Source organism: Oncorhynchus mykiss, chromosome 18, assembly GCF_057628025.1.
Source record: "Oncorhynchus mykiss isolate SJ-2025 chromosome 18, ASM5762802v1, whole genome shotgun sequence".
NCBI lineage: Eukaryota > Metazoa > Chordata > Actinopteri > Salmoniformes > Salmonidae > Oncorhynchus > Oncorhynchus mykiss.
In genome coordinates, this window is record NC_143039.1 from 56,211,005 (window position 1) to 56,231,618 (window position 20,614).

The window sequence follows — 20,614 nt, forward strand, 5'->3', positions numbered from 1 at the left end:
ATATTCACTCTGCACACCCTAATTGACAAACAAACAAACCAAAGCAAAGGCAAAGTCTTCTCATGCTTTGTTGATTTCAAAAAAGCCTTTTACTCAATTTGGCATGAGGGTTTCAAATCAAATCAAAGTTTAATTGTCATGTGCGCCGAATTCAACACCTTACAGTGAAATGCTTACTTACAGGCTCTAACCAATAGTGCAAAAAGGTGTGTTGGGTCATTTTCCTGTTGAAAAACAAATGCTAGTCCCACTAAGCCCAAACCAGATGGGATGGCATATCGCTGCAGAATGCTGTGGTAACCGTGCTGGTTAAGTGTGCCTTGAATTCTAAATAAATCAGTGTCACCAGCAAAGCACCCTCACACCATAACACCTCCTCCTCCATGCTTTATGGTGGGAAATACACCTGCGGAGATCCTTCATTCACCCACACCACGTCTCACAAAGACACAGCGGTTGGAACCAAAAATCTCAAATTTGAACTCCAGACCAAAAGACATATTACACCGGTCTAATGTCCATTGCTCGTGTTTCTTGGCCTAAGCAAGTCTCTTCTTCGTATTGGTGTCCTTTAGTAGTGGTTTCTTTGAAGCTATTCGACCATGAAGACATGATTCACACAGTCTCCTCTGAAGAGTTGATGTTGAGATGTGTCTGTTACTTGAACTAGGTGAAGCATTTATTTGGGCTGCCATTTCGGAGGCTGGTAACTCTAATAAACTTATCCTCTGCAGCAGAGGTAACTCTGTGTCTTCCAATCCTGTGGCGGTCCTCGTGAGAGTCAGTTTCATCATAGCACTTGAAGAAACATTCAAAGTTTTTGAAATGTTCCGTATTGACTGACCTTCATGTCTTAAAGTAATGATGGACTGTCATTTCTCTTTTCTTATTTGAGCTGTTCTTGCCATAATATGGACTTGGTCTTTTACCAAAAATAGGAATATCTTCTGTATACCACCCCTACCTTGTCAAAACATAACTGATTGGCTCACCGCATTAAGAAGGAAAGAAATTCCACAAACGAACTTAACAAGGCACACCTGTTAATTGAAATTAATTCCAGGTGACTACCTCATGAAGCTGGTTGAGAGAATGCCAATAGTGTGCAAAGCTGTCAGGGCACTAGAGGGCACTAGAACAGTCTGCAGCACCTGGCCTCACTTTACTAGAATCTGAAGTCAAATGTCGACTGTTTGCTGATTATCTGGTGCTTCTGTCGCCAACCAAGGTGGGCTTACAGCAGCACCTAGATCTTCTACACAGCTTCAGCCAGACCTGTGCACTGACAGTAGATCTCAGTAAGACCAAAATAATGGTGTTCCAAAAAAGGTCTAGTCGCCAGGACCACAAATACAAATTCCCTTTAGACATCATTGCTCTAGAGCACAAAAAAATAACTATTCATACCTTGACCTAAACATCATCACCACAGGTAACTTCCACAAAGCTGTGAACAATCTCAGAGACAAGACAAGAAGGGCCTTCGATGCCATCAAAAGGAACATAAAATTCAACATACCAATTAGGATCTGTCTAAAAATACCTGAATCAGTTACAGAACCCATTGCTCTCTACGGTTGTGAGGTCTGGGGTCCGCTCACCAACCAAGAATTCACAAAATGGCACAGACACAAAATTGAGACTCTGCAGCAGAATTCTGCAAAAAATATTGCCAGTGTACAATGTAAAACACAAAATAATGCATGGAGAGCAGAATTAGGCTGTTACCCCCTAATGATAAATATCCAGAAAAGAGCCGTTACATTCTACAACCACATAAAAGGAAGCTGATGAACCTAGAGAAGAATCCCCTAAACAAGCTGGTCCTGGGGCCCTGTTCACAAACACAAACAGACCCCACAGAGCCCCAGGACAACAACACAATTAGACGCAAACAAATCATGAAAAAACAAAAAGATAATTACTTGACACATTGGAAAGAATGAACAGAAAATCAGAGCAAACTAGAATGCTATTTGGCCCTAAAAGAGAGAGTACACAGCGGCAGAATACCTGACCACTGTGACTGACCCAATCTTGAGGATAGCTTTGACTATGCACAGACTCAGTGCATAATCAATAGCTTTGCCTTGCTATAGAGAAAGGCTGCCGTCGGCAGACCTCTCAAGAGAAGACAGGCTATATGCACACTGCACACAAAATTAAGTGGAAACTGAGCTGCACTTCCTAGCTTCCTGCCCAATGTATGACCATATTAGAGACACATATTTCCCTCAGATTACACAGATCCACAAAGAATTCGAAAAGAAACCCAATTTTGATAAACTCCCATACCTACTGGGTGAAATACCACAGTGTGCCGTCACAGCAGCAAGATGTGTGACCTGTTGCCACAAGAAAAGGGCAACCAGTGAAGAACAAACACTATTGTAAATACAACCCATAACTGAGTTTACTTATTTTTCCTTTTGTACTTCAACCATTTGCACATCGTTACAACACTGTATATATAATATGACATTTGAAATGTTCATTTCACTTTTGTATATTATCTACTACACTTGCTGTGGCAATGTTAACACGTTTCCCATGCCAATAAAGCCCCTTCAATTGAGAGAGAGAGAGAGAGAGAGAGAGAGAGAGAGAGAGAGAGAGAGAGAGAGAGAGAGAGAGAGGTTTGGGCGGTAGAGAATAGAGATACACCCAGACACACAACGTGATGGATCACCAGCCAGTGTGTTTACACATTAATAATTCAAATCATTATTTTAATATCAACAACTGGGAGGCTTGGCTGCTCAGGCACACACATACATACAGTGCACACGCAGAATAAGGTATATTACCATTCATTGATTTCTGAAAAAGTATTCCAAGGGCACTCACCTTGGGTGGCTATGAAGTGGTTTGATCGCTGGTACCCCTGTGGAAAAAAAGAGAGAAAGGGATAGAGGTAAAAAGAAAGAGAGAGAAAGAGAGAGAGTTGAACATCAGAGTAACACAGTGTAAACAACAGTCCCTGGAGTCACGATAAAGAACCACCACCACGCTCCTCCCTCAGTCTCCTCTCCTCTCTTATTTTTGATCTGGTATTGAATGACACTGAATATGTAGTGAAGCTTGCAATGTATTCATCTTCCACCTAGATATAATAACAAGTGGTTTTCATAGTATAATGTTTTCATATTGTAAAGGTTGGACTGTTGGATTACAGGGAGTTAAAGGAGATTTCTCTACAGCGGCCATAACTGTCTAGAGAGAGGGACCGTCATTTTCTCATTGGGCAGCTTCCTCCTACCAATTATTTTTTGTTTTGTTCAGGCAACCTTTTGACATGACCTGTTCAGGTATAGAGCAATAATAAAGTACACAAGGTTACTTCAAAAGTGAAATTGTAATGCTTTCATTTCCGGCAATTGACACTGACTGGTCTGTCATTGTCTGTTCTCCTGGGAGGTGCATTACTGTGCTATGATCCAGCCTGGACACTCAGATGGGATGGCTAGTCATGGTCTGTGTGTGTCCAGACTAACTCATCACTTTGAGCAAGACAAACCAGCTCTGAGCATGGTGTGTTTGAGAGAGAGAGAGACAAGAATGTAAAGCAAGACAAATCATACAGCCCTGGGCATGGTCCCCTCATCACTCTTGGCTATAAAGGAACACACACACACACACACACACACACACACACTTCCATAAGTGCCATGCCACACAGAGAGGACAGGAGATGGATGACAGTCGCCATGCTAGAGTGCAGTGACCCCATTCCCATCCTTCCCATAATCCTCTCTGCTTCACTGTGTGTGTGTGTGTGTGCTTCCTGTCTGTCTGTCACCTAGGCAACCACCACCTTCCGCCTACAGCGAGCAGACAGCATCACATCAAGCAGTGTGAAATTCAAAAATGGAGGATAAAAAACTCATGCTCCCCACCACACTTAAACCATGACAAAACCAATCACATCACAGCGTCGCAACATGATGAGATGGAAAGCAAGTTGCCACAAGATGGAAAGCCAAGAAGAAAGCCAATACAAAGTTCGCAATCTCTCCCTTTACATGTTCTCTTCTTTCACAGCAAGTTGGACCCCATTCAAACCAATCTAGTTTGACCCAGCTAGATAGCCCACTATGTGGTTGAAGATTAGCCCAAATGCTGAATGACAATCTATGTGTGAGAAACATCCAACAGAATGTGATACAGGGGCAGAAAACAGGTTGAAAACAGTCATGTTATGTTAAGGCTCTGGCAGTGCAGTGTTTCCTGTGAAGCCCTTCGCTGTGTCTCATCTGAGCTGAGCAGTGTTGTAAAGTACTTAAGAAAAAATACTTGAAAGTACTACTTAAGTCGTTTTTGGGGGGTATGTGTACTTTACTTTACTATATATATTTTTGACAACTTTTACTTTTACTTCACTACATTCCTAAAGAAGAATGTGTACTTTTTAACCCATACATTTTCCCTGACACCCAAAAGTACTCGTTACATTTTGAATGCTTAGCAGGACAGGAAAATTGTCTAATCAAGAGAACATCAATGGTCATTCCCCACTTTTACTTGAGTCATTTTCTATTAAGGCATCTTTACTTTTACTCAAGTATGACAGTTGGGTACTTTTTCCACCACTGGAGCTGAGTTTGTGTATCTGTCCTGGCTTTGGCCCTGCATGATTTATCTGCATGGGTCTCTACTGCCTTCAGGGCATATCAGAGCTCTAGCCAAAAGTAATTAACTATATAGGGAATAGACAGACCTTTGAGGCTCTGGCCAAAAGTAGCGCACTGTATAGGTAATAGGGGGGCATTTAGGATTCACCCTTAGACTGTGCTCCTCCCATTGGTTCCTTTGTGCGATTTCTGATGGGGGACAGGTGTAATATATAATACAAAGCTCTAACGGCTGGTTCTGTCTATTGGGACAGACTTGCCTACAGTAAGACATGCTTTGTGTCATCTCTGCTGTGATGGGGGACAGACAAACCTCATACAAATCCTTTACTCTAAGTGAGTCTAGTATGGCTGCAGATGAGAGTGAGTGTAGTGGTGTAACAGAGCAGGTTTGGCTAAATTAAACTCTGGGGAGCTGCTGGTGTCTAGGGCTGGGGGGGGGGGGGGGCTCATAGACAGAGAGATTAGAAAGTGGTGGAGCGATGGAAAGGGGGAAGGAAGTAAGGCGGTACGCAGGGGGCACAGGGTGAGCGGGAAGATAGATGGAAAAGAAAGAGAAGAGAAGCAGTAGTACTTACTTCCCTGTTTATCCGGATCTAAGAGGTCCCAGAGGTCACGAAAAGAAGGAAGGAGAAAGAGAGAAAGATGGAAGGAAGGAAGCAAGGGAAAAAAAGCTAATTATTGAGATTAAAGAACAGGGGGATGAGAGAGAGAGAGAGAGAAAGAGATTGTTTCATCATGCCTCACACACTGTTGCCATGGCAAAGAGGTAGAAACCAACTTTTTTTTCTTGAACTTCCTGTAGTTGTTGTGGTCATGGAACACTAAGTGAACAAGACATACTATACTTTTACTACGACCAAACCCTCCTCCTATCTAGTCAAACCCAAGCCCCACCATCCATGAAAACAGTTAGGTTAACACCAAATCAGAGCCAGACAATGTGCTGCTTTTCCATTGAAGCTTTTTGAAGAATGTCGGAACGACAGTGGACCCTTATTTCCCCCCCTGATCTCTCCATTCACCCCTCCATTCCTCCCTTTCTCCTACTCACATGAATAATTTAGTATGGCGTCTGGGGGTGGGTTAGCCTAGCGGGAAGGCTAGTCAGGGGTCCTGCCACAACATGCAGACAGTGGTGTAGACAGCCCTAACAATGTCACAGGTTTCCTCGCAAGGCCCATATGCTAATGAAACTTTCAGGCAGAACTAGAGGAGGGTGAACGGAGAATGGAACCAGTGTGCTCACAAAGGGCAAGAGGGGGTGGACGGGCGGGACACTCTCCATGAGCTGCAACACAAACACATTGTCCTTCCCTTCCACCTCAACCTGCTGAGTCAGCGCTCATTTGACCTTTTATTTTCTGTCAATTTTAGCTTTTCTATTCTGTCCATTTGACTTATTCTTATATTCTCCTTTTCTTTGAGTGAAGGGAGACGAATGCAGTCGAACCCCGTACGCTCTTTCCTGCTCTCATTGGGCACTTCACTGAACGGACTGTGTTCATCAAAGATAAATAATTGCTAAAAGAGGTTTTTGTGAATGTCACCTTTACGTAACCTGTACTGCGTGTGTATTAAGCAACGCCTCCACATATGCACACACACACACACACACACACACACACACACACACACACACACACACACACACACACACACACACACACACACACACACACACACACACACACACACACACACACACACACACACACACACACACACACACACACACACTGCTTGGCCCTAGCTCAAGCACACAAATTGTATATCCCTCCAACACTAGCTACAGTACTAGCTGTTCAGCTTTGACACAGAGCCGGGAGAGAACGTGTCTGGGATGAGGTATGAACTGGTACAGTACTAGGCTTGGCTAAGCCTTCCTGGATGAGACTCACTGGAGCTGAACAGTTGAGATCACAACTAACTGAATGCCAGATGAACAGGATCAGGCATTTGATATCATCAGACAGACAGAGCGAGTCACCGCTCGGAGTCGACTTAGGAGAGCTTTTGGACGAGTCGTCAGCCGTCACAGAGGACACAGAGACTCCTAGCTTATAGGATATTAAAGGATCTTATAGGATCTTAAAGGATCTGTGGTGTTGCTGAGACGATGTCCATCTCAAATCTATTCCAGTACCCCCAGGGATACAGGGACAAAGCCAGGTTGAGGGGACAATCCTCTTTAAGTGGATATCCTCACTGTCACAGTGTACTGGCCAGCCAACTGAGGCCAAGCCCAGAGAGGGTTGTTGGGAAAGACTACCTGTCCACACGCAGTACAGTGGGAGTCTCTGACTGTCACATCCTCGCACACTTCGGACGGGTGTCCCTGTAGACTGGAACATTAGGTTAGACATCCTTAGACCACAGGAGGTTGGTGACACCTTAATTGAGGAGGATGGAATCATGGTAGTGACTGAAGAGGAATCAGTGGAATGGTATCAAATACATCAAACACATGGTTTCTATGTGTTTGATACCATTCCATTTGCTCGGTTCCAGCCATTATTATGAGACGTTTGTGGCCAGCCTACAAACTGCTGCTGGGGTAGACAACATTACCCAAGAGTCTCCTTCCTGTCTCAAGCATACATACAGCTACTGGGAGAGACTACATTACACAAGAGTCTCTCCTTCCTGTGGCCAGTCTACAGACAGCTGCTGGGAGAGATTATATTACCCACGAGTCTATCGTCCTCCAGCACTTCTCTAGCACTGGGCCAGACACACAGCTTAAAGGAACACAACAATACAAAGATAAAATTAGAATATCAGGAAGTCTTCCATGTGAGGCGAGAGACTAATCTCTGCAGCAGTTGTTGTCACACAGCTATCACATTGCAATAGAGTAAAGCCAACTCCCGTGCGCATGCTCAGAAGCTGTGTGAATGCTCAGAAGTGCAGCCTCTTACATCGTAAGTCACTCTGCAATATCTTTGGTTCCCACAGCTGATCATATGGCTGAGTCTCAGTTTAAGGAGCAACTGTGGACAGAGACAGTAAAGAGTGAGGAGGAGGAGCGTGGTGAGAGAGAGAGAGCGAGAGAGAGAGAGAGAGAGAGAGCGTGTAACTTACGTCTATGTAGTTGGCATTGCCATAGTCAGAGTTGGGGTCTGCTAGGAGAGAGTGTAGCTTGACTCGATGACGATCATCTACAGGGGAGGTAGGTCATCAACAAGACAGATCATCAACAAGAGAGATCATCAACAAGAGAGATCATCAACAGAGGAGAGATCATCAACAGGGGAGATCATCAACAAGAGAGATCATCTACAGGGGAGAGATCATCAACAGGGGAGATATCATCAACAAGAGAGATTATCAACAGGGGAGAGATCATCAATAAGAGAGATCATCAACAGGGGAGAGATCATCAACAACAGAGATCATCTACAGGGGAGAGATCATCTACAGGGGAGAGATCATCAACAACAGAGATCATCTACAGGGGAGAGATCATCAACAACGGAGAGATCATCTACAGGGGAGAGATCATCTACAGGGGAGAGATCATCAACAGGGGAGAGATCATCAACAGGGGAGAGATCATCTACAGGGGAGAGATCATCAACAGGGGAGAGATCATCAACAGGGGAGAGATCATCTACAGGGGAGAGATCATCTACAGGGGAGAGATCATCTACAGGGGAGAGATCATCAACAGGGGAGAGATCATCTACAGGGGAGAGATCATCTACAGGGGAGAGATCATCAACAGGGGAGAGATCATCAACAGGGGAGAGATCATCAACAGGGGAGAGATCATCAACAGGGGAGAGATCATCTACAGGGGAGAGGGACTTTTATGCCATCTTTATTTCAGATGTATATTATCTTTTAAAGGGACACTAATAAAGATGTTAAACAAAACAAAGATTTTTAAATAGTGGTTGTCGATAGCAATTGACTTGAGGACATGTTATAATTGGTACACTAATTTGAAACAAAGTTAAGTTACAGTAGCTTTCCTGCAAATGTTCTTCCATATGTGGCATACTACTCCATTCCAGAGCGAGGGTCTGAACAGAACTTACGCCCCAGCAAACTGTCATGTCTCCCTTTAGTCTTGTCCTTCTTCTTGGTGACATCCCATCCATCAAAGAAGCTCTGAGAAGAGAAGGAACAAGTGGTCACAAAGACAGTGAGATATGGTTAGCATACAGGCGAAATTCTGTCATCGGCAGATTTAAACAGCACACTGAAATACTTAGCTTGGTTACCGGAGTGTCAGATATCACTAGGACACAAGGAATATACTGTAGGTGTCATCAGATTCAAATATCCTTTCAGTTTTATTACCAAATCCCCACTTAGTTTTACCACTCAGCTTAGTTTTACCACCCAACTCAGACTGTTATCCTGAGGTTCCCTGAGTAACTTGGCCATCATATTCACTGCTCGTATTTCTGTCATCACGCAATTATGAGAGAATGGTGAGGAGAAGAAGAGGCTAAGAGAGATGGATCTGGCCTTGAGGGGGAGAGGAGAGGTAGAGGGGAGAGGACACGAGGAGAGGAGGGAGAGGAAAGGAGAGCGGAGACGAGGAAGAGGAGAGGAGGTAGAGGGGGGAGGACATGGGGAGAGGAGGGAGATGAAAGGAGAGCAGAGGCGAGGAAGAGGAGGAGAAGGAGAGGAGGCCGGGAAGAAAGAGGAGGGCATTCAAGAGTTAAGAGGAGGAAAGGAGGAGAGGACGAGGAGAGGAAGAGGAGGTAGATAGGCGAGCTTGAGTCTCTCTCATTACCTATGCGTCGAGAGTGGTTCTGCCTAAAATCCAAGTGCTTTATAATATCTTGGTGTTAAAGTGCTACCTTTGTGACCGATCATTTTTGGCACCCTTTTCACAATCTGGCTGCACAGCGCGACAGGAGCTATTGAATCTAAATCAACGTTATGAGAAAGAGAGCGAGAGTAGAGAAAGAAAGAATGACTGAGTGAGTGTGACAGATGTGTTTGCGAAGAAACACAGTGGCGGTGGCGGCGGCAGCGTCCAAGTCACATCACGTTCATGGCGTAAGTCAAACTTATATCCTGGCTGCTTTGCCGGGCACATCCAGGCGCTCCAACCCCAGCTTACTAAATCCCTCATCAGCGCCGGCCCAATCCCAGCATGGGATCAGCGTGGGGCGGCCGGTCCACCTACAGCCCAGGGACAGTGGCAGCATGCTGATCAGAGGATTACACCTGCGCCTCACTCCTACACAGGTAATACTATACCTAATCCTGCTTAGAGAAGACATGATACCTCCCTCTCTCCTTCTCTCTCTCCTTCTCCCACCAACACACTTTAGAGCAGAGCCTGACTAACACTGAACCAATCCATAGACAGACTTTCTCTAACATGCCACTATCATGCATTAGGGTCTCAGCTGCTGATCGTCAGAATGGAATTCTCTTTTTTTCTAGCAATGTTCTTTATCTCCCCTGAAGCCACGCATGACTCCAACACCATCATTAAGCTGGCTGACAACACGACGGAGGAAGGTCTGATCACCGGCGACGATGAGACAGCCTACAGGGAGGACAGTGACGGGACAACGACCTGTCCTTCTTCAGTAAGACCAAGGAGCTGATCGTGGACTACAGCAAATGGGGTGGCGAGCACGCCTCCATCCACGTTGACAGGACTGCAGTGGAGCGGGTCGTTCATCAGGGTCCAAATCACTATGGACTTAAAATTTTCAACACAGCGCGACAGTGCCTCTTCCACCTGAGGAGGTTGAAAAGGTTTGGCATGGGCACTCAAATCCTCAAAAAGTTGTACAGATGAACCATTGAGAGCAACTTGACTGGCTGCATCACTGCTTGGTATGGCAACAGCAGCGCCCTCGATCGCATGGTGCTACAGAGGGTGGTGCGGACAGCCCAGTAGATCACTGGGGCTGAGCTCCCTGTCATACAGGACCGTTATATCAGGTGGTGTGGAGGAGGAGAATCGTTAAAGACTCCAGCCACCCAAGCCATAGACTCTCTGCTTCCGCACGGCAGCGGTACCAGTGCATCAAGTCTGACACCAAAACGGTGTCCTGAAAAGTTTCCATCCCCAAGCCACAAGACAACTTTTTGCACTGCCTCTATGCACACTCACACACACTGACACTCCAACATACACATAACATGCACACACATTTATATGGACTCTACACACACGCACACACACCCACATACAATCTTATTTCATGATGCTGCTACTCTGTTTATCATAAATCCTCATGCCTAGTCACCTTACCCCAATACATATATATCTATATCGATCCAGTATCCTTGCACATTGTAAATATGGTATTGGAACTGACCCTGTGTATAGCTTCTTACTTTCTATTGTTATTATTTCTATTTCTTGTGTGTTTTTGTTCTACCTTATATTTAATAGTACTACACTGATATTGATTACTGCACTGTTGGGTTTAGAGCTCTGGTTTGTAATGACATCCTTTCAACCAGTTTTGCCTGCTGGGTTGAAGCCCTGAATACAGTCAAGAGGATTGGATCTAACCTGACAGTCTAACCAGTTGGTTGTAATCTGGTTATGGCTATCTGACATCAGCCTCGTTCTATCTGAGACAGTCCAGAAATCCTGTAGCGCCGGTCCAGAAACCCTGTAGTGCCATTTAAAAACTCCCACAGTCCTTTGCAGCATGCATGATCAATGGCCGCCTCGGCAGCCCACTGGGAAATAAGGGTTATGAAGTCCTACAGCCAGTATCACACTGATACACACATCACACGCACGTATGTGCACACACACAAACACACACCCCAGTTGCACACTGATCTCTCCTTCATCTCCTTTATTTCTCCAGGCGACAGACTAGGGAGCGATGGAGGGAGCGAGACAGAGGAGCAGAAAAGCGATGGAGGAGTGAAAAAGCGACCACTGTATTGATTTTAGGAGGGGGAATTTGTTGGGCCCTTGGGGGTGGGATTAATGAATCGAAAAGCGCATCTGGAATCCTGGAGGTTTGGATTCGGGTACAAATACAAGCTAAATGCTACTGGGCGAATGGAGGGACTTTGTAGTAAATCACAAATAGAATGAAAAAAAAGTTACTTGAAAGCCATTTAATTAATATACTCTTGGTAGAAACAGAAAAAGATCTGAAAGAGAGATGAGCAGAATAAAATTGCTTTACATTGAGAGATGGTATCAAACAGCTACTGGAGGTTTACATTGACTGTTGCTTATTAAAATAAGCTTCCAGCAGCAGCCTACTGAACACATAAGCCATTGGACTCAGAGATGAGAAACTGTATTAAAATGCCTTCTGCCTCCAAAATTGCATCATTAAATCCCAAAGGATCTCTCTCTCTCTCTCTCTCTCTCTCTCTCTCTCTCTCTCTCCTCATACTCCTGTTTGAAGCCGTATCTTCCCTCTCCATCCCTCTCCATCCCCCTCTCTCACCTCATACTCCTGTTTGAAGCCGTATCCCTCCCCAGTCTTCATCTGGTTGATGTGTTGGAGGAGGTCTGCCACCCTGACCGCGGGGTGAAGTTGACCCGTGTGGTACGGAGAGCTCTTCCTACGACAGTGGCGTCGAGGGGAACCACCCAACAGGCTGCTGGACTCGTTCACTGAACTCCTCTGTTCGTCTAGAGGAGACATACACATGCATGAGCATGGCACGCAAGCACATACACACGCACAAAGATGTATACACAACCACAGACACAAAGATGGACACAAATATGCATGTTAACCATTACACAACATTACATATGTTATATAAGTTACTGGCTACATGTTATTTTATTAAAGCGCATGGCTCAGTGAGGGTCTGAAGGTCAACCTCCACCTGCTCAACACAACATCCACTCAACTGACGGATCAAGGATCAATCACAATGAAGACATATTGTATGCACATGTTGACGGGCACGGTGGAATATTTTTATTGAAAGAGGTCGTTTGAGAAGAGAGAGGGAGAGAGAGGGAGAAAGAGAGAGAGAGAGAGAAGGAAAATAGTGTATATTAATAAAAGCAATCTGAAGGACTGAGAGAATGAGATGGATCAGAGAAACTCTAAGATGGCGCTGAAGAGGATGGCCGACGTTGTACATGCTCCTAACCAACTGTGGAATTTTGAACTTATTTTGTACATAATGTTGCTGCTACCATCTCTTATGACTGAACTGAAAGAAGCTTTTTCCTTTAGTGAGTCCTAGGAGAAGGCTATACTGCTTTCCCGGCAACAGGCCCAAATCCCCGACATTTGCATGAAGAAAAGACGGAGAAAAAGGGGGCGCAGGTCAGGCTGCTTTCTAAGAATCCGTAGGCTTGCGAGTAAACTCCCACTGCTATCCATTCTGTTGGCTAACGTGCAATTATTGGAAAATAACATTTATGATATACCATTAAGATTATCCTACCAACGGGACATTAAAAACTGTAATATCTTATGTTTCACCGAGTCATGGCTGAACGACGAAGCACAAACTATAGAGCTGGTGGGATTTTCCATGCACTACCAGAACAGAGAAGCTACGTCTGGTAAGAGGAGGGGTGGGGTGTGTGTCTATTTGACAATAACAGCTGGTGTGCAATGTCTAGGTATTGCTTGCCTGAGGTAGAGTAACTTATGATAAGCTGTAGACCACATGATCTACCAAGAGAGTTGTCATCTATATTATTCGTAGCCGTCTATTTACCACAACAGACCAATGTTGGCACTAAGACCACACTCAACCAACTCTATAAAGGCCAAAAGGAAACAAGAAAATGCTCATCCAGAAACCGAGCTTCTAGTGGCCCGGGAACTTTATTGCAGGCAAACAAATCAGTTTTCCAAAATGCTTACCAGCCATGTCACGGGTGCAACCAGGGGGAAAGGAACTCTAGACCACCTTTACTCCACACACAGAGATGTATACAAAGTTCTCCCCCGCCCTACATTTGGAAAATCCCCTCCTGATTCCTTCTTACAAACTAAAACTAAAGCAGGCAGTACCAGTGACTCGCTCAATATGGACGTGGTCAGACAACGTGGATGCTGTGCTACAGAACTGTTTTGCTAGCAAAGAATGGAATATGTTCCGGGATTCATGCAATGGCATTGAGGAGTATACCACCTCAGTCATTGGCTTCATCAATAAGTGCATTGACGACGTCGTCCTAACTGTGAACGTACGTATATATCCCAACCAGATGCTATGGATAACAGGCAACATCCGCATCGAGCTAAAGGCTAAAGCTGACACTTTCAAGGAGAGTGACACTAATCCGGACGCTTATAAGAAATTGCACAATGCACTCAGACGAACAATCAAACAAGCGTCAATACAGGATTAAGATTGAATCCTACTACATCGGCTCTGACGCTAGGCGGATGTGGTAGGGCTTGAAAACTATTATGGACTACAAAGGAAACCCAGAAGCGAGCTGCCCAGTGACGCAAGCCTACCAGACGAGCTAAATGCCTTTTATGCTCACTTCAAGCCAAGCAACACTGAAGCATACATGAAAGCACCAGCAGTTCTGAATGACTGCGTGATAACGCTCTCGGTAGCCGATGTGAGCAAGACTTTTAAACAGATCAACATTCACAAAGCAGCGGGGCCAGATGGATTACCAGGACGTGTACTCAAAGCATGTGTGGGCAAGTGTCTTCACTGACATTATTAACCTCTCCCTGACCGAGTCCGTAATACCTACATGTTTCAAGAAGACCACCATAGTCCTTGTGCCCAAGGAAGCAAAGGTAACTTGCCTAACTGATTACCGCCCCAACAGATCCACAGATGACGCAACCGCACTCCACACTGCCCTTTCCCACCTGGACAAAAGGAACACCTGTGTGAGAATGCTGTTTATTGACTACAGCTCAGCGTTCAACAACATAGTGCCCACGCAGCTCATCGCTAAGCTAAGAACCCTGGGACTAAACACCTCCCTCTGCAACTGGATCCTGGACTTCCTGACGGGCCACCCCCAGGTGGCAAGGGTAAGCAACAACACGTCTGCCACACTGATACTCAACACTGGGACCCCTCAGGGGTGTGTACTTAGTCCCATCCTGTACTCCCTCTTCACCCATGACTGCGTGGCCAAACACGACTGCAACACCATCATTAAGTTTGCTGATGACACAACAGTGGTAGGCCTGATCACCAACAACAATGAGACAGCCTATAGGGAGGGGGTCAGTGAATTGGTAGTGTGGTGCCAGGACAACAACCTCTCCCTCAATGTGAGCAAGACAAAGGAGCCGATCGTGGACTACAGGAAAAGGCGGGCCGAACAGGCCTCCATTAACATTGACGGGGCTGTAGTGGAGCGTGTTGAGAGTATCAAGTTCTTTGGTGTCCACATCATCAACAAACTATCGTGTTCCAAACACAGCAAGACAGTCGTGAAGAGGGCACGGCAAAACATTTTCCCCCTCAGGAAACTGAAAAGACTTGGCATGGGTACCCAGATCCTCAAAAAGTTCTACAGCTGCACCATCGAGAGCATCCTGACTGGTTGCATCACCGCCTGATATGGCAACTGCTCGGCATCTGACCGTAATGCACTAGAGGGTAGTGCGTATGGCCAATGTACATCACTGGGGCCAAGCTTCCTGCCATCCAGGACCTATAAAATAGGCGGTGTTAGAGGAAAGCCCATAACATTTTCAGAGACTCCAGCAACCCCAGTCATAGACTGTTTTCTCTGCTACCGCACGTCAAGCGATACCGGTGCGCCAAGGAACAAAAGCATCCTTAACAGCTTCTACCCCCAAGCCATAAGACAACTGAACAATTCATCAAGTGGCCACTGGACTATTTACAATGGATCCCCCACGATTTGTTTTGCACACTGCTACCACTCACTGTTTACTATCTATGTCACTTCACCCTTAAGTACATGTACAAATTACCTCAACTAACCTGTACCCCCTTTATATAGCCTCGTTATTCTTATTTTATTGTGTTACTTTTTATTATTTTTACTTGAGTTTATTTGGTTAATATTAACTCTTCTTGAACTGCACTGTTTGTTAACTGCACCGTTTGCTTGTAAGTAAGCATTTCACAGTAAGGCCCACACTTGTTGTATTCGGTGCATGTGACAAATAAAGTTTGATTTGCGAAGTAAACAGAAAGCCTGAGAAACTGAAGATGGTACTTCTCTTAGCAGTGTGTGTATACAGGACAGACTGTTGCCTAGAGAGTGTACTTGATGTAGTTGACAGTGTGTATACTACAGTAGGTGGCACAGAGTCTACAGACTAGTGTACTTGTTGTAGTTGACAGTGTGTGTAGAGAGGGAAAAGATTGTAGCCTACAGAGTGTACTTGTAGCAGGGTGTAGTTGAGTGTTCTAGAGCATCTGCCTCTGCACAGGATCATTGGATTGTGCTCTCCTTCAGCCTCTCTCGCCCTCTCTCGGAGGTACAGGGTTAGCGTACAGACTAATGCACTCTTTTCTGTACTCTCTGTCTCTCTTAGGGCTCAGGGTGTTCTTGGTTCTTACTCCGTGTGTTGCAGGTGTGGGCGTCCATGAAGGAATTAGCAGTGCGCCCATCCTGCTGCAGGGTGCTCTGCTCTGTCATGCTGCAGTCCAGAGAACCTAGCTTCCTGGTCTTCTCCTGACGGTACGACATGGCTGCCTTGTTCAGCGCTACCTTCTTCCTGCTGCACAGAGCAAAGAGAGGAGAGGAGAGGAGAGGAGAGGAGAGGAGAGGAGAGGAGAGGAGAGGAGAGGGAGTATAAAAAGGAGAGAAGAATAAGAGAGAGCTCAAAATAAGGAAATAGCAAAGAGGGGAAATTAGTGGAAAGAGGGGGGTTGAGGTCAAGGAGTTGAGAAATTGGAAGAAAGGGGAAAAATAAGAGATTAAATTGAGGCGAGGGAGATAAAGGAATATTTGATGATAGTAGCAGGCCCAGAGAGAGAGAGAGAGAGAGAGAGAGAGAGAGAGAGAGAGAGAGAGAGAATAGACTGGAGAGGTATATAGAGGATGAGGTGGAGGAGATGCTTATCTCCTATAAGTGTCATCTTCCAGGACTACAGAGGGCAAGCAGGTGAAGATTGCACCATAAGGAAAAGATGGAGGGAGAGACTAGGGTGGAGTCACTTACGGGTAGTAAGAGTAAGAATAGAAGTCCCTTCTGATTAGCATGGAGAAAGGAGGAGAAGAAAGAGGAGGAGAGAGAGAGAGAGAGAGAGAGTGAAGAGAAAGAAAACAAAGAGACGTGAGAGGTGGGGCCATGGTAGTGAGGTGGCCTCCAGCAAGGCAAAATAAAAAAATTAAAATGTACAGGTAAATAATGAAAACACTAGTAAATGAAGGATAAAAAGTATATTGGAAGCAGGTGCTTCCACACAGGTGTGGTTCCTGAGTTAATTAAGCAATTAACATCCCATCATGCTTAGGATCATGTATAAAAATGCTGGGCAGGCCATTATTTTGGCTACAATAGCTATTCCCTGATTGGATGACGATGCCCCCATCCACAGGGCACGAGTGGTCACTGAATGGTTTGATCATGAAAACAATGTAAACCATATGTCATGACCATCTCTGTCACCAGCTCTCAACCCAATTCAACACTGGTCAGAGATTCTGGATCGGCACCTGAGACAGAATTTTCCAACCCCATCAACAAAACACCGAATTATGGATTTTTTCGTGGCAGAATGGTGCTGCATCCCTCCAAAAGAGTTCCAGACACGTGTAGAATCAATGCCAAGGCACATTGAAGCTGTTCTGGCTTGTGGCGTCCCAACGCCCTAATAAGACACTTTATGTTGGCAGTTACCTGTATGTTTATGGAGGCAGGGCAAGCGACCATGCAGCAGATAAAATATAGCACAACTGTGACATTAACTGGCTTCCTAGCTAAATACATTGCTTATCACTTAACTGAATAATATGTCAGGGAGCACAGGTACACATACAGCTGTCAACCAAGGTACAGTTAGCTCAACGGTCTACTGGGGGTTTCTGTCTCTATCACGCTTCTCCCTGTGACGTCCAACCCTGCTTCTCTGAAGTGCGTCCCAGCTCCTCTCCCTTCATCATGAGAAAACCTGAGGTGGTAATTCTATCTGAAAGGCAACAACAACCTTCCTCTCCAATTAATGGCTCAGCCACAGGCACCGTGTTCACAGAGCACCGCACACCAACCCAGATGCTGCTATTATATCTGCTTTGACTTGAAAGGGCAATGGCTTGAAAAGGGCCCTTGATGAAATATTACAGACTGAGCGTTATTCTCCCAATATAACGTCAGAGGAGAAGAGGTAAGGGGGAGAGAAGAGGAGTAAAGGAGAAGAAGAGAGGGAAGGAGGAGAGTACACTACTGCCAAGCAGTATGTCCTGGTGATGCTGGAGTGAATATTAGAGTTTCATTCCTAGGTGTGTGTGCAGCCAATAGACAACAGACCTTGAAATTAAAAAACGAGTTCTACGCAAAAGCTTGGCAACTATAACTGCACAGCATCTCACAAATAATACCTAGCCATGTGTGTACTTCTGGAAGTAATATACTCTCCATTACCTACCTAACTCCCTATTGAATTGAGTTGGAGTAAGCCTGCCAAGATGTGATGGAGAAATACCTTCCCTAATAGGACATAGTTAGTCACATGGCCGTTTGGGACAGGCAGCTAAGAGACAGCCAAAGATAGGCCCCTTTCTGGATCACCTCTATGGTCACAATCACAATCACCTTTACACACTCACGACCCTCCACTCACCCCTTCTTGATGATGATGACGATGGCCCCCAGCAGCAGAATGAGGACCACCAGTCCGCCAGCACAGGCCCCCAGGATCAGACCCATGTCCTCTGCATGTTGGGACACCTCCAGTGCCCTCTTATGGTCCTTACAGGCAGCTACAGGGTAAAGAGAAGACTGTTAGCCCGTTGAACTAAAGCCTAAGATTCATCCAGGACCCTCTTATGGTCTTTAGAGGGCAGCTACAGGGGAGAGACACAAGGGGGAGAGACAAGTTAGAGTGATAGTCTTCTGTATGCTATAAGACTTTAGTAGCTTGCTGAGCAAAGGCCTAGGCCTTAGCTCTGAAGAACTCATGGTTCGGGCGATGATACTCCAACAAAAGGGCCAACCTAGTTAGATTCCTCTCCCTAGTCCCTACACTAGACCACACAGAAGCCTAAGCATCCTGTAGAAAAGGCACACAACCACAAAGACAACCAATTATACCGATGACGATCAGCGATCAAAATATCAGGAGTTAGAGTAGGAAGGCTATAGTCTCGTTCTATTTTTTTCTGTTAATCCCAAAGGAGGCCCAGGGGTATTGTGGTAGTCTGAGAGACGGGAAGGCACGGTGAGCCAGGTTATCAGAGTAAAATCAGGTTATTATCCCTCTCACACTGGGTATTATATCCACCTGGATGAATACACTGGCAGAGAGGAGGAAGGGAGAGAGGGGGGAGAGGGAGAGCTGGGGGGGGGGGGGGGGGGGGGGCAACGACATGGAGAGAGGGGGAGGGAGATATGGAGAGAGAGGAAGAGAGTATGGTAGAGTAAATAAGCTCTGGCTTTGTCCCTGACTATGTTTCATGATAGGTAACAGGCTTGGATAAGGAGAAAGCTTTTAAGCCGCTAACTAACCAGTCACAGTTGGTGTAGCCAGTGTGGACAGCTGGACAGACTTTGCCTACATGTGTTAAGAAAACACACCAGTTACATCAGCTAACAGCTAGCTGGAAGTTCATTCAGTCAGCCATTTTCTATGCACTAACGTCACAGTCTCACCGTGTTCGCTGTGCCTCTACATTTCCATCAGACCTATAACAACAGCTTGAAATCTCTCCCATGATGAATTTGGAGCTCCCATGGTGTCGCTTTCCAGAAGTGTTTATTGCCGACTAGAAACAGAATTGGTTGAGAATTAAGATCCTGAACCCCTGCGAGCATACGCTTAATTAAAAGGCTTCTCTCCGATGGGTAAACAAAAAGGAGGGTGAATGAAATGATCTATCACTGGAGGCACGAAGCTAAAACCAATTATCTACCTCTTTTCACCATCGCCCCTTCTTCTAACGCTTCAGCTGGATGTGGTCCTCTCTCTTTCAGCTCACTTACTATTTAAAAAAATCTCTCTCTCTATCTCGCTCTACCAGTTAGCTGCAGCACAACCAATTTGAACAGGATCCAGGTCTTCTTTTCTCCCTCCCAGTAAGGCATGCTATTTTGTCTGCAAGGGGGGTAATTTTGCCTGAGCCTTAAAAGCCTGTTCAGGAAACAGAGTGTGTCCTGCAGAAATGTTGATTGCAGATGATTCTAGCTCTACTGGCTAGCTGGCTTTCTCTCTGGCCTCCAAGTCCACTTTACTAATGTGTGTGTGTGTGTGTGTGTGTGTGTGTGTGTGTGTGTGTGTGTGTGTGTGTGTGTGTGTATGTGTGTGTATGTGTGTGTGTGCAGATGAGTCACTCTGTCCTTACCGACTCCTGCTGTAAGAAGCACGTTGCCATGGACAAGTTTAGACCACTAAAACTTTCTGCTGTTGTGAGGCAGGGAGAGAGAGATGGGGGAGGTGGAGAGAGAGAGAGAGAGAGAGGGATGGGAGAGAGAGAGAGAGAGAGAGAGAGAGAGAGAGAGAGAGAGAGGAAAAAAGGAGAGCGAATGTATATATGAGAGAATGTGTGTGAGAGAAAGATTAGGATGGAGGATGTAAAGAAAGGTAGAGGGCTGGAGAGGACACACATTTCATCTTCATCTGCCAGCGTAAGCGTGTCATTAACCAGATATTGTGCTGGTGTGTGTGCGTGGGCCCGGAACACCTGAGGTGTGACACTAGTCGTCTAAGCGGTAGCCGCCTGTCTCTGTCCCTGTCTGTCTCTCTGCTTCACGCTTGACAGGAGCCCCAGCCTTTCATTACGCAGTCACAGAATGAGAGCGAGAGAGCAAGAGAGAAAGAGAGAGAGAGAAAAAAAAATGTGCGAGGGGAATATGTTATATGTGTGCATATGTGTGGGCGTGCTGGAGAGAGATAAAGAAAAGTTGTATAATTAGAGAGCGAGAGAG

At 45.6% G+C, this 20,614-nt stretch overlaps 1 protein-coding gene across 13 annotated transcripts in view; it reads right to left on the reverse strand.

Moving 5' to 3' along the window:
- Positions 1-20,614, reverse strand: part of LOC110496838 (receptor-type tyrosine-protein phosphatase U) — a 274,942-nt gene that overhangs the window by 24,083 nt on the left and 230,245 nt on the right. For 3 of the 13 annotated variants that reach the window (XM_036952971.2, XM_036952972.2, XM_090208835.1), the window contains exons 15-23: positions 18,315-18,453; positions 16,694-16,723; positions 16,089-16,249; positions 12,041-12,228; positions 8,675-8,747; positions 7,716-7,792; positions 7,553-7,624; positions 5,210-5,227; positions 2,848-2,884 (exon numbers count right to left, since the gene is read on the reverse strand). In XM_036952971.2, the coding sequence (XP_036808866.2) occupies positions 2,848-2,884; positions 5,210-5,227; positions 7,553-7,624; positions 7,716-7,792; positions 8,675-8,747; positions 12,041-12,228; positions 16,089-16,249; positions 16,694-16,723; positions 18,315-18,453 (795 nt within the window). The remainder of the gene's footprint in view (positions 1-2,847; positions 2,885-5,209; positions 5,228-7,552; positions 7,625-7,715; positions 7,793-8,674; positions 8,748-12,040; positions 12,229-16,088; positions 16,250-16,693; positions 16,724-18,314; positions 18,454-20,614) is intronic. The other 10 variants (XM_090208829.1, XM_036952973.2, XM_036952975.2 and 7 more) reach the window with 5 other exon arrangements.